Below are 15000 nucleotides of genomic sequence, written 5' to 3'. Positions count from 1 at the left end.
ATACTTAAGCCCCTCACCTTCAGGTCACTGTCACTCAAACAGCACAGGTATCAGTCACCTGGAAGGGGGGGGGGGTGTACCAGTTCATGTGAAGGGAGAGAGAAGAGACATGGGAGGGTGTGAGAGTTAAGAGCAAGAAGATAATATTGTAGCTGGATGGTGATAACATCATTAGCAGATCCCAAACCCAGCATGAATCACATCTAATATGGTCTGCTTATAAAATATGCATGTTCTACATGACAGGAAATACAACATCTGAATGTTGATATTATTGGACATAAGGGAAAAAGCCAGTGTGTTTAATTCTGAGGGACAAATGAGGTAGAAACCGAAAAATGTGATTGAGGTAAACACAGTCATCATCTGCAAGGCATGTCATTCCAAACCCCTGGTGGGCCTTTATTGTGTTAAATCTCATTTTTCGTGACACAAATTGCTGTGTCTTTTTTCCCTATAGCACTCTCTGCATCCTTTCATGTATGACAACCACGACCCTCTATTATGGCACGGCTCTGATGTGTTATCTAGGCCATGTCATCATACAAACACTTTAATGACTTATTCAGTGTCACAGCTTAAGGACGAAAATAGAGCACATGAAAAAAAAAAGAAAGAAAATCAATTGAAACATTGCAATGTCTGACAGGATTTTGTTGGCAAAATAAAGCCGTATCAGATGCTGCAGTGCCTTTGTTTGGTGCGCCATGCCGTGCGGCGGGGGCTGTGTTTGCAGCGCTGTGGTACGTTGGGGAATTTTTTCTTCTGTCTTTGATCACTCTGGGCTTTGAAGTAACACTCAGAAATAAATAAAAAAGGAAGCCGAAGTCACCGCAAGTTCACATCGCAACTTGGGCGCAACTGCTCACAAACTGGAATCTACATAATTTATTCTTCAGACAAAATTTAAAAAAAACACAGTGGATATGTAGGTGCTGAATAAACTCAAGCCCCTCCTACACAACCCCAATTAAACAGATGATCCACTCTACATTTGTACTCAATTACAGTCTTGAGGGAGAAAACAGAGACAAGCGCTTGTTTGAGTTAAGTGGTTTGAAGTCAGGGGATGAAAATGTGAGACGCGTTGAAGCTGTCGTTGTTGTCATTGTTGAACACTTGAAATAAATCAAGATGTTGTGTGAAAGGAGCTGTCAGACAAACACAGAATCAGACTCCTTCACCTGAAAATCATCTGCTCCTTATCTCAGCATATCTGGCAGCCTATGGCAGCTTCTCACCTGGTCTAGAAATAATGTGTAGATGTACTGTGGTACTATTGTGTAATACTAACACGCTATTTCTACCCAATATCTACACTCACCGAACACTTTATTAGGAACACCTGTACACCTTCTCATGGTGGAGGTGGTGTAATGGTGTGGGGAATGTTTTCTTGGCACACTTTGGGCCTGTTAATACCAATCAATCATCGCTTGAATGCCACAGCCTATTTGAGTATCCCTTCATGGCCACAATTTACCCATCTTCTAATGGCTACTTCCAGCATGATAATGCACCATGTCACAAAGCAAAAGTCGTCTCAAACTGGTTTCATGAACATGACAATGAGTTCAGTGCTCTTCAGTGGCCTTCCCAGTCACCGGATCTGAATCCAATAGAACACCTTTGGGATGTGTTAGAACGGGAGATTCACAGCTTGAAAGTGCACCTGGAAAATCTGCAGGAATTGCGTGATTCATGGACCAGAATCTTAAAGGAATGTTTCCAACATCTTGTGGAATCAATGCCATGAAGAATTGAGGCTGTTTTGAGAGCAAAGGGAGGCCCTACCCAGTATTAGTATAGTGTTCCTAATAAAGTGTTCAGTGAGTGTTTTTTCAACATGTACTGTATGTCTTCAATCTATAGCCTGGTTCTCTGAATCCAAACATCTGCTGGTTAGCTGCAGTAGTACTCCTTTGGTTAACCCAGCTCCACAGCCCTCACATCCTTCCACCCCCCTAGTTCCCCACAAAAAAAGCCCTGATCACGGGTCAGTAGAACTGGGAGAGTTGACTTTGGAACCTCTCTCTGATAATCTGATCCCAGCAGTCCTGCCCGCGGAGCAGATAAATTAGCCTAGCCAACTGTGGAGTCAAAGTCATTTCTCCATTTCTGACTACGGGGAGCACTTTCATATAGTTCCACTGCAAAATGGATACTTCAGTAGAGAGCATGATTCAATAAGTGCATTCATGCCCAATCCAAGCTCTGATGGTGCTCCTGTAGGGACTATTTATTAATACAAAATGGCTTTTTCACATGGCAAGGTGAAAAGGTGGGTAGACTGTAGCAATCTGACACTTATTCTCTCCACGTACAGTAAAGCTCATTGGCTGAAAACTCAATCCCTTACAATTGGGAGACATTGGAACTAATGACTCAAGGGAGAGGCATTACCATATCACATGGATTCAAAGAGATCTCAATTACATATGCAGGGAGTTCCATCCATCACAGAGCATACACATGTGTATGCTAAGCAGAAACAATATAATCTCTTTTATGATCACCCACACACTAATTTTAGATTTCGCATATTGATCAAAACAACACAGATCTACAAAATACTTCATGCCCTCTAACTGTCAATGAAAACAGTATGTTCTGTGTGAGTGTGTGTGTGCTCATGCATGATAAAAAGCAGTTTGAGCTCTCTTTGATACACCTCAGCTCTGTCCTTGAGATGAGATGTCTCCTTTGGAGCCAGGCAGTGTGTGTGTGTGTGTGTGTGTGTGTGTGTGTTTGTGACACACAAAGGCAGCAAGGAGTTAAAAGCAGAGTATTTGAAAGTGCTACTGTCTGTATGGACAGCATACATGCTATATGAGCATCTCTGCTTCTCTATTAAAACCTACAACAGCCAGTCAAAATATAAATTGAGGTAATCAAATGCACAGAGATGGCACACGCACGCCCGCACGCCCGCACGCCCGCACACCCGCACGCACACCATAAACGCACGCAAGCATTCACACACACTCACACACCTTCACCTCGGAGTCAGACTCATGGAGATGCCTGTCCAGACACAACCAATTAAGCTTGCACGACCAATGCTTGTTAGACCAGGACACTCCTTTCCTGAAATGTCACACTGTGAGTCACACAATGTGTCCCTCCTGTTAGCTCGCTGTAAACAACACTGTTTGTGGCCGGTTCAAGCCGCTCTTCCAGCTCTGTTTGAGTGGCTGTGCGTGTGTGCGTGTGTCTGTGTGTGTGCGTGTGTCAGTATATGGTATCTAAATTAAGCCTCATGCCGTCTCTTGCATTAACACTCCGCTATTGTGGGTGACGTCTCATTTGCCTGTGTGACAGCTTGAGGGATATGTGGTGTAATTGTTGAGCTGGGCCCATTCCGGCTGGGTTTGGAGTGTAATTGAAAACGTCTGACGAGGGAACCCTAGGCCCTGTTCACACTGTTGTGGCAATTAAAGCTGTGGAGCCCCTCCGATCTCAGCATTCACTGTCTCTCCCACCTAGCACACACCAACGCACAGGGCTGCAGAAACAGGTGAATGTGGCTTTCAAAAGACTGATAAACAGGTTGGGGGTGAAATGTCAACCATTGCCAATCAGTGAATATTGGTGGGGGGGGGGGGTATTGATATTTTCTGTTGTTAAATACAATATGTCTCCTGCGTTCATATAAAAGTCATTGTCCTGCTCCATCCTCACAGAGACTGTACTATAGTCTAATAGAGCCTACACACACACACACACACACACACACACACACACTCACACACACACACACACACACAAACACACACACACACACAAACACACACACAAACACACACCACGACCTAACCAGAGCAGGTCCTAATATAACACTGAGATTGCATTATTCATGGCCATCAAAGCAGCTCTTACTCAGATGCACACAAACACATGGTCTGTTGTAAAACACTGAATGCATGGCCACTGCTCAGTCCTACCTACCTGCTTTATCTAGAGAGAGAGAGAGAGAGAGAGAGACAGAGAGAGAGAGAGAGGGAGAGCGCAGGAGGTAGTGTGATAGAGAGAGAGGAAGAGAAAGATTAATAGTGATAGCAATAGAGAGAGAGAGAGAGAAAGAGAGAGAAAGAGAGAGAAAGAGAGAGCGCGTGAAAGAGAGAGAAAGAGTGAGAGAGAGAGAGACAAAGAGAGAAAAAGAGAGAGCACGTGAAAGAGAGATTGAGAGAGAGAGAGACAAAGAGAGAGAAAGATAGAGCGCATGAAAGAGAGAGAGCACATTAGCATTACATAAAGAAGAGTGGAGTGTGTGTGTGTGCGTGCGTGCGTGTGTTTGTGTGAGAGAGCGCGTGTGTAGCAGGACTGATGGTTCATATTAAGTCAGGTTTCATCAACACTTCCCTGGAGTGAGGGATGTAGTCATATTGGGTCAGTGCGGGGACATTATAACTATTCATCACAGGAGCATCTGTACCATCTATCGCTGTAAGGCTGAAGGGTTTAATACAAGAGGAGACAGGACAGCCTTCTGAATGACACGGCCCACTGATCTACCAGACGCACAACCTTCCTCTGCCAGGTCAGACTCCCACCACTCACACTGACGATAGGAGAGAGCAGAGGAAGCACATAGAGACAAAAGCCTATGTCTGATCTACAGACTCCTAACAAAGGTGGTTGAGGACTCTGTTATTGAAAACTCTCGAACTGTGTGAATGCTACAGTGTTTCTGCCTCTGTTGAACTTTCTCCACAAAAAAACTTGTTGAAAAGTTGTGTGTGTGTGTGTGTGTGTGTGTGTGTATGGGAGGGGGGGGGGGGGGGACTCCAGACACCATAACTTCATCTGAGCTCCGACACCAAACAATGTACCTCTGATTTATTCCGCAGATCAAAAAGATCAATTTGTGTTCTAGTGACAGAGGTGTAATAAATGTTTGGGACAGGCACGGCCTCTGGGTTGTGCTTTGTCATCTTTAGAGAGGTGCTCTGCTCTGCTCTGCTCTCTGGGAACAAAGCTGAGGGGGAAATCTACTCATCCCAGATATATTGCTGTGTTGTGTACTACTTGAACAGAATTTAACTAAGGGTACTCTGAATGAAACTAGCACACCGTGCTGTCCTACAAACATCCTCATCGGTTTAACAACATTCTGTATTCACAGTCATCTTTCAATGAGGTATAATGAGTCAATAACAGTAGCTTTGTCTATCTACATTCTGCAAATAAACTATTGAGAGGACAGAGGTGACCTTGCGATACATTTGTTGTGATTAGGACTCTTTTACACATACAAGGTCGGGGTCAACAATCTGTTTGGCACAGCTGATGGGTCTAACTGTTCAGTCTACATCACATCACTGCAACCTTACACAGAAACCAGTAGAAGCTACTGTATGTAGCTGCAGGTTAATGATTGTTTCCATAATCTTGTTGAAAACAAGAAGATTGCAGTATAATGAAAGCTGAAAACATCACTTTGATCAGGGCCAATTCAAATGGGAAATGAAATGTTCCAGCTATCTACTGTAATAATCTTCACGCACGGGTTTACTTAGAAAGATGGAAAGAGAGAGAGTGATAGATAAATAGAGAGAGACAGCAAATGATAAATAATCTGATTGTTAGCCATATCTGTTTGTTTCCATTAGCAACATAACTTTGGTTCTACAGTAGGTCTCCACTGCAGGATTGTGGTGTTGTAGAGCAGAGCAGAGGAGAGGTAGAGGATTATGGTTCTATTGTGTGATTATGGTTCTATTGTGTCCAAATCACTGGGTTTAAATTAGAGCTGAGATTGGCTGGCTGAATGATGGTCCAGGGTAGAGATGGCTTCTTTTGTTCACCCACCTCAATGCATCTGTGCTCCTTTATTCTGCCCCTCAGCCTCTCACAGAGATACCTTTCAGGGTTTAACTCCAGTCTTTGATAAAGTAAAGGTTTAAGTATCAGGATTTAAAGTGTTGTGTTCTCTGTATTGCAAAACTTTAATGAATCTCCCTTTGCCATGCTACTGGCAGGGGTTGGGGTTACGCAACATAACCAGAAAATGCAAAGACTATTCAGACTATTGTTGGGTTTCTCGATGCTTGGAAGGTGGGACAGAACATTGGAATGTATTCCGATATATTCCAAATTCCAGCAACACCAGTCTATACGGTATAACCTTTATCAAACGTCAATCAAACCTTCCAGGGATCTGCTGTCTTTAGAACAGTGCTTTGAAGAGCATGTTTCCTCTCAGTGTAGCCTAGTCTATAGCCTAGTCTGTTAGCTGTCTGCATAGCGGCACAGAGGTACAGTAGGGTGGGGAGGTGGGATTGAGGTATTAACATTGTGATTCTCCCCTGACGCCCTGAGCTCTGCGCACTAGCGTGGAGGTTTAATAACTACGCCTGTTTGAATCCTGGAACAATGAGCAGGGCCGTATTTTAGGGCTGACACCGCATTAAAATGGCTACACATGGCCCACAGGGCTGGGCTTAACCCAACTGTGAAATCTGCTACACAGAGAGGGAGGGAGGGAGGGATAGAAGGAGGAAGAAAGAAAGGGAGGGAGGGAGAGTGGGAGCATGCTGATGGACTCTAAATAGAACACACAGGAATATTAGTCTCCAATGTTAGAGAATAGGGCCATGGTCATCATGCTTCTACAATCTAACCATTGTGTTTCAAAGAGGAAACAAAAGATGGATATTGTTTAATTGAGCAAAAACGTTAATCAAGATTATTTCACGTTTTTATTTGTCTCAAAATGGGCAAGAACATGAGGTGGTGCTGTTTCTTCGCCCTCAATGATTACTGTTTAGTTCCTGATCAGTGTGCCGACAACGGAGTTGTTTTTCTCTAACTCTCGGCAAACTCCTCACTCAAGGTCATATTAGGCTAGCAGTCAACTGTGCACTCAGTAATTCTTCCGACAAGCGGCAGTCCCTGAAATGCCAAAGTCGCCTCAGACTCAGACACAGCTCAGACGGTACACAACAACACCACCGACATCTTTAGTCACTCCTGCGAATAAAAACAACACAACAGCATGTCTGTCTGTCTCACCAGCTAAACAAACTAGGGTTGCCATCTGGTGCTCGATCTCAGGAGCAGAGATTCATCAGCCTATTCTGGCACATCAAGCTCCTGAACAGGATAACAAATGGGGAAAACGTGGGTGAGGCAGCCATTTTGGTGCAGAACGGGTCTAATCACAGCTGCAGTTTCACCCTTGGCCTACTGATTGCTGTGCAGCTGTTGATGCAGCTGAAAAACCTCTCTGGGCCACATCAGAGGATGAATCATAATCAACTAAAACTCAAAGCTGCTCTGAGGACACATGGAATAGGGGTGGAAAACAGTGGGAGGATATCACAACCATTTCTTCAATTCAAAATCATTATATATTCTCCAATTAAGTAGACATTTGTATGATTGTAGAATGGCAAAATATGAAGGTAGCATTGGTCGACACAATCTCCCAAACAGGTTGCTATATGCCTACTTCTTAGCTTTCCCTGTAAATACTGTCCAAGGCTGTGTATTGGCTTAAAGCATAATAAACCTTGGAGAGGTACTGTATAGATAATAGATAATGCATCCAGGTCTCAAGAGTTAACTTCCCTCAGGCTGTACAGGGAAGATGGTAGTGACCTTCTAATGGGGCCTCCCTGGTGGTGACAGATCCAGGTAGCCTTGACTTACCTCCCCCTCCTTCACTCTCTGTCTCGCTCTCTTTCTCGCTCACCCTCACACTCTCTTTCCCTCCCTACCCCCCTTCTCTCTCTCTCTCTCTCTCTCTTTCACGCACCTCTCTCTCTCCCGCTGTCTCTCCCACTCTCTCTCTACATGGCCCCGTCTCTCCCACGCCTCGCACTGCTTTTTCTCTCACCCCCCCCCCCCCCCCACTCCCCCTCCTACTCTCCCCCACCCTCCCCACTGACAATGACAGGCCTAGGTAGCATTGACCTCTGCCCCACTGACAGAGCCAGAGTCCAGCTGTGTGATAACTGGGGGATCAGTGACCTTCCTTCCGCCACACTCTCACACAGGGGAGTGCAGGGAATGGCCTTTAGAGCAGGGTGAGGAGCAGGCAGGGGAGTCAAGGAGGTGGTCGTATGGTCCCCAGGGTGCCCCACATTAGGGATCATTGACCGCATTTATCTTTCATGGCCACTTCCCTACCTCATACACAGACACATAAGATGGAAAAAAAAAAGAATGGCCATACATTCTATCTGACTCCTACGGTACCGAATTGAACAGGGAATTATAAACGATGCGATTGAACATGATTTGAAATTTGCAATAACATCAATTCACTTGTTTTGGACTGTTGTCATACTTCCATAATATCCTCTTCTGAGAATGGATAGAGGAGACACTAAGCTCTGTACCATAGCTCTTTCCCGGGCCTGTTTGTGTCACCTTGTGTCCCATCGAGTGGAGTCAGCCAGTGATAACCCTGATCCCACATCAGAGAGACCCACAGGGATCAAACATCTGTGTGGACAGCCCAGGTAATCTGTCACAGCCAGGTGCCCAGCCTCAGTGAACAGTGGGAGGTGGATATCCAGACCACTGCCAGCGCACACACACGCACACACATGCAAGCACACACATGTACACACACACACGTACACACGTACACACACACACACACACACACACACACACACACACACACACACACACACACACACATATACTTTGTAAGGTCAGGCTTTAAACCTCCATCAGAAGGCTGTGGATCCACACAAGGATGGATTTCCTCCCCAACCCATTACAGCCTCACAGCAGGACCACTGACAGCAGCGAGCAGCACCACAGCAGCCTTCATCTATAGACGGATCCATTCCACTGATATCACCTTGAGGTGGGGCAGCTCCAGGGAGAGAGAACAGGACCCCTTCGCTTTCACTCGGAGATTTCCCTAATGCGGTCTGTTCCCTATCACGGACACAACCTCTCCCAGATCACAGAGACGCTGCTTCCATCGCAGCAACAATCAGCCCCAAACAGACTGAGCTCCTCACATTAGATCTTATCTGAATGAGTTAGTGGGCGGGCAGCGACAATGGTGTAGGGCTGCGGCTGGATGGGGAGGTGACAGGATGGGGAAGCAGCGGATGAAGGAGGGATGAGGGAAGGGATGACAGGAGAAGAGATAATGAAGGATCGGGGATGACACGCCGCCTTTGTGATGCTGCGTGGGGCTCTGCCTGTCTGCACCGCGCTGATACTGCACGATCACAAAGAGAGGGGGAGAGGGAGGCAGAGAAAGAGAGAGAGAGGGAGAGAGAGAGAGGGGGAAAGAGAGAGAGAGAGAGAGAGAGAGAGAGAGAGAGAGAGGTAGGGAGAGGTAGAGAGAGAGAGAGGTAGAGAGAGAGAGAGAGAGAGAGAGCACATTAGCATTACATAAAGAAGAGTGGAGTGTGTGTGTGCGCGTGCATGTGTATGTGTGAGAGAGAGATGGGTTTTGGAGGAATGCGGTTGCGAGGGTAATGAATAACCGCTGCTGTGGTTTCAACACCTGACACTCTTCAGCGTTCTTACGGTACAGGTATGTTAAGCTGATTTATGTAAAGCCCCACCTCAGATATCTGATCTATCCCCGGGATTGCCAACTGATATCAACCCTCATGTTAAATAGAGCGGCAATCGCAATGGATAAGGGAGCCACATAGTTCTTCAACTGTGCTGCAATCATGTGATGTTGATTCAGAAAAAAATACATTAACATACGCATGTAGAAGGAGAGCAGAGATGGAGCGAATGAGAAAGGACAGAGCGGGATGGAGAGAGCGAGGCGGGGGGAGGGAAGACGGGAGACAGAAAGAGAGAGATGGTGAGACAAAGAGAGAAATGGAGAGAAAGTAAGAGAGCAAAACGAGAGGCGGAGAGCGACAGAGGTTGCAGACAGAACTCACCGAGACAGGAGCCGTCAATCTCCTCGTAGCCCACGCTGCAGACACACCTCCCCAACGGCACCAGCCAGTCCCCGTCCGCCCCGCAGTAGAGTTTGGGCGTGTCCCTCTCCTCGGCGTGGTCCACACACGCCCCCCTCACCTCCACCAGGGAGGAGGAGTCCACGCGGGGCACCGTGTCGGGGAAGGAGGCCAGGTTGCGCAGGGTGAACGGGCACTTCTTATAGTACACCCTCACAGAGACCAGGGCGATGCAGGCCCCAATGTCCTGGAAGGCCAGGTAGAAGCCCTTGTGGGTGACGGGCCCCACCTCGCGCACCTCCGTGTTGAGCTTGAGGATGCGGTCTCCCAGGTCCATCTGGGTGAAGCTCTCGTCGGCGGCGATGGTGTCGATCTTGGTGTACTGGGAGGGCTTGAACTTGACGCCGTGGGACTCGTCCGTCTCGTAGTAGAAGAGGTTGAAGGTCTCCTTGCAGGTGCCGGAGACCCAGGGGATGGAGTTACAGTCTCGCAGGGTGAACCTCAGCTCCACGTAGACCTTCTGGGCCGCCTGGCGGAAGATCCAGTTGGAGCGGAGCCAGTTGTTCTGGTTGGGCTCCATCACGTGGCACACCTGGAAGGTGTGGATGGGCCGGTTGTGTTCGTCCATCTCTGTGATAGCATCCCACTGTAAAAGGGAGCGGGAGCGGAGAGTTAGTGAACAGCATTTTTTTTCATTTCATTTTCATTTCATTTCATTACACCAAACACACACAAGTGATACATAGTGAATCCCTGCTAATCCGGTTAACATCATCAAAGATCCCTCTCAGATGGACTTTTCTGCCTATTACCACTAACTACCTGGCCATTAGCTCTGTGACTCTTCTCGAGGTCACCAGGTGGTCTGTCCCTGTGTTGTTGAGATCAAACCTAAATGAGGTTTTTAGACCTGGTCCTGCCTCTCTCCCCTCTATTACAGTAGGACGGCTAGACAGTGACCCTGGAGCGCCAACATCAACCTCGCAGAATCAAATTACCTGCCGAGGAAAATGGTTTCAAATCACCTCAACAACCACGCCGCATTCCTCAACACCAGACCTGCTCTTGAGTCTATAGGCACAGACAGGAAAAAAAAAAAAAGAATTTGAATCCCCACTGGGACCTCTATACTGCCCTTTAACCTCGACATGCTGGTTGACCTTGAGCACTGTTCAGTCACGGGTGACCTTGACCATTGCATCCAAATGGGAGAAAAAAGATATGCTTAGATAAGGAAAATAATCAAAAGAAAACAAGGAGACTTCAATTCAATTCAAATTTCTATTCCGTTAACATGACTCTAAGTACCTAACTCCTAACTGTTATATTATTGTCATACTGCATCTTTGGGGACACACTTGGGTACCAAGCCCTGTGTCATTGTTCTCAAGTTAGGGTTAGTATGATGTTAGTATCTAGTTTAGGGACAGATAGAATCTGCAGGAGGGCCGAGGAAGGTTGTGATGCAGATAAACTGGCTCTTCATTTCTGTATAATAGATTCATAACAGCACAGTTCCAAATTTAGAAAAGAAAAAAAGGGAAAGATTACTCTTCCCCCCCCCCCCCCACACACACACACACACACACACACATCCAGTGTAATTAATAGGAGCAGATAGAACAGAAGCTCTTTATTAGCAAACAGAGTCGAGAGATCTAGTGAAAAAGGCCTGGCAATTTGCGCCAATTATTTCATTGATAAGCTGGCTCTTTTAATAAGCAGTTTTGTACGTAGCTGTATATTACCTCTGGACGAGAACAGTAATCAAACTCTAATGTTGACTTTCATATACTCATTATCCTTTTTAATTACATGTTTTAATTCAATCACAAAAGATGACACATTTTTAATCTATTTTTCCCTCAAGGTGTCACAGTAATCATAACATGATTAAAATGAATTGATTTTGATCAAATATGATATTGTCTAATATGCACATGGCATTGTTCTAGGAATTATAATAGGATCTTAAGACAAGCATACAAAGCTCCATGATTAGCTTTTCAATATCCTACATCATAAATGCATTTTTTTTATCTGTCCAAAATCTGAAATCAGTAATAATGATGGACAGATATTTCTATTGAAACCAAACACGTCTTGATCATGCAGCCGATTTTGTCTCCCGTCAGAGATTCCAAGTGTTGAGAATGAATACGTTGCTACAGTATTCCAACTAGGCCAGCTCTGTAGTGTGTTATCATCGTAACATTGATCAAAGGTGTATAAGAAGTGTGCAGGTGTAATGCCTCATCAGCACAGTCCCATGTACACCACCCTCATCTCTATCCCCCAAACGTACTTCTTCAAAAACCTTCCATAAGACATAAACTTCCTCATTCTGCAGCTTAAAAGAATCTAAAAAAGAGCTTGAGTGAGTTTGTCCCTGTCAGGCTAGGGAGAGATACCCTGGGGTGGTTGTAGAGCGGAGCACTCTATGGAGCTGTGTGTGTGTGTGTGTGTGTGTGTGTGTGTGTGTGTGTGTGTGTGTCTGCTGATAGCTGGATTCAGAGACAGCAACAGGGTGTGTGTGTGTGTGTGTGTGTGTGCACAGGGGAGACAGATGCTGAGCTCTGTGGTGGTGTGTGTGTGTGTGTGTGTGCGTGTGCGCGCGTGTGCGTGTGTGTGTGTGTGTGTGTATCCTCTGGTGTCTGTCCTCTGGTTGGCACTCCTGCCATCTCACAGTGACACCAGAGTGGAGATGGAGGAAACACAAGGGCCCACACAGCTCTCAATGGGCTCCCAACATCTCTATAGTGTGTTTGGACTCCTTGAGGCTCCATGGTCTGCAACACCCACTCTGACACCTCTGAGAACGAGGATCTGTTCCTCAGCAGACCCAGCTGGGAGGATTAAAGTTGGAGAAATGTTCATTTCAAACAAGAAACTTTTATTTTGAAGGCCCTGTCTGTTGGAAAGAAACCCTTTTTTTGTTTGGTCATGGTGGCCCTGGTGTTGGTGAAGTCCTGAAAGCCATTTTAGCTGCGAGAGTGAGAAGAGGGGAACACTGTGTCTGTGGAAAATTGCATCCATAATGGAGCCCATGTTGTTTCAGGGGATTGGACTGTGTAGCTGTGTGTTAGCTGCCAGGGCGTGCGCTCTCCTCCCAAGGTGAGGCATAGCCCTCAGCAAGGTCCTACAGTAACACTGACTATCCCCGCGTGAGTTCTAGTTCTCCTACTGGCATTGAGGCAGGATATATTATACGAAATTGAGGGGACATGGTTCCAATTAGCTACCAGATCACAACTTATTTCATACACGTCGGGTCCATGAAATCAGAGATACAGAGAGATGGACAGAAGGGAGAGAGAGAGAGAGAGAGAGGGAAAATAGAGTGCAAAAAAAAAGAAAAAGAAAAGAGAGAGCAAGTAGAGGGCAGGTTTGGGAGGCAGGGTGTGGACGTTCAATCCCATCAAAGAGATCTCAGAACTCTGTGAGTCTCTGGTGGCCTGCTGGTGTGTGTGTGTGTGTGTGTGTGTGTGTGTGTGTGTGTGGCAGACAGAGAGAGAGAGAGAGAGAGAGAAACGACACGCAAGATCAGAAGGAAATAGCTATCCAAAATGATCTGCTGAACACTCTCCGAGCTGTGCTAAATGCATTTAAAAAGGTTAGAATAATGCCAGCTGATCGCTTACTGTCAATTTCCTCCAGCCTAGAATAGACACAAGAGGCAGCATTTAAACGGAAGCCGTCTTTTTAAAGAAAAGACGGCTGGCTCTTAGAGGTGTTTTTATTGGAGTGCATGTCTGCAAGGAAATGTCGTATTTGTACTGAATCCCTGTGACTGACATTCAAATACAAATAAAACCCCCATAACAAGACAGATAATAGCAGGAGTGAAGAGTTGTCCCATCTAAATCAACAGTATGATAAGACTCCAAAGTTCTATTGTAGCTACGCAGGGTCCTGATTTTCAACCCCAAAAGTCAACAAAAAAAAGTTCTTTCTCACACTGGAAAGCTTATAAAGAGTCTCTGCCTTGACGTACCTTCCTTAACCCAATCCTCACATGCATAATTGAAAACTGGTCAAGACGAGTGGTGGATTGATTTCTCTGTGAGGCCAAACCTGCTCCAGCAGCACTCTCATGAAAGAGAACCAATCATTTACAGCTGCCCGCCCAGAGGTGAGCTCATTCCATTAAAACTGTAAAACTGGGGCCATTGAGAGAGGTGCTTTTAACTAACGTTATCACCTGTCGCCTTGACACAGGGATTGAAAATTAAACATTTAGAGATTCTAACCCATCCAAGGTGGGGGGGGGGGAAAGGGAGGTGGGGGCTGTAAAGGAGGAGGTTTTATGTGCCATTTAAATGTCAAATCTACCGCCTGGCTAAATTAGAAAGTGATATGATTCCCTGTAAGATGGGCAGTTGGAACCACTGGGGCAGGCTGCAGGCTGGGTATGGACGGGGAACTTGAGTCTAAATGGTAAAGTAATACTCAGGTGTAAATCAGTGGTTTGAGTGTTTCTGCTCTCTGGTGTGCAGAGCTGGAACAAACTCATGTGAGAGTTCTAATTCGAGAAGTTAAACAGCCCCAGAGACAATGGTGGGAGAGACGCAGAGGTACAGATTAGAGCTGATACCGTGCTGATGAATAGAACAATAGAACTCATTATCAATACATCTATTTATATAAGGCAACCGATGCGATTGCGTGTATTGTTTATGTGTGTTGTGTTTTGTATGGCTTGTTTATTTTGCGTTTTCTCAATTCCTTGCCAAGCCCGCCTGGCCTCCGGAATCAGATGAGATTGCGTGTTCATGGTGGCTTGGGCCATAAGAATTGTTTTCATCTGTATTGTGTGTGTGTGTGTGTGTGTGTGTGTGTGTGTGTGTGTGTGTGTGTGCATGGTGTCAATGTCGTGTGTGTGTGTGCACAGTGTCAATGTTAGGGATCTCTCCAAAACCCAATGACGCAGTGGCCCTGTGCAATCACGCACAGACACACACCCACACACACCCACACACACACACACACACACACACACACACCAACCACTGTGTGGTAATTGGAGTGGTTGTGAATAAGTGAATAGCAGAAGGCCACCTACAGTGTGTTATTTATTGCCCACTGAGAAGGAGAGAGGCAATGC

At 46.0% G+C, this 15000-nt stretch overlaps 1 protein-coding gene across 1 annotated transcript in view; it reads right to left on the bottom strand.

Moving 5' to 3' along the window:
- Positions 1-15000, bottom strand: part of LOC310812621 (ephrin type-A receptor 6-like) — a gene marked incomplete at both ends in the record, with an annotated part of 92226 nt that overhangs the window by 57042 nt on the left and 20184 nt on the right. Inside the window, one exon of the mRNA XM_083681249.1 lies at positions 9879-10542. Coding sequence (XP_083537375.1) covers positions 9879-10542 — 664 coding nt within the window. The remainder of the gene's footprint in view (positions 1-9878; positions 10543-15000) is intronic.

The sequence above is a fragment of the Argentina silus genome (assembly GCF_951799395.1).
Source record: "Argentina silus genome assembly, chromosome: 12".
Taxonomy (NCBI): Eukaryota; Metazoa; Chordata; class Actinopteri; order Argentiniformes; family Argentinidae; genus Argentina; species Argentina silus.
The sequence above is the reverse complement of the archived record's forward strand: the minus strand, read 5'-3'. Positions and strand labels throughout refer to the sequence as shown.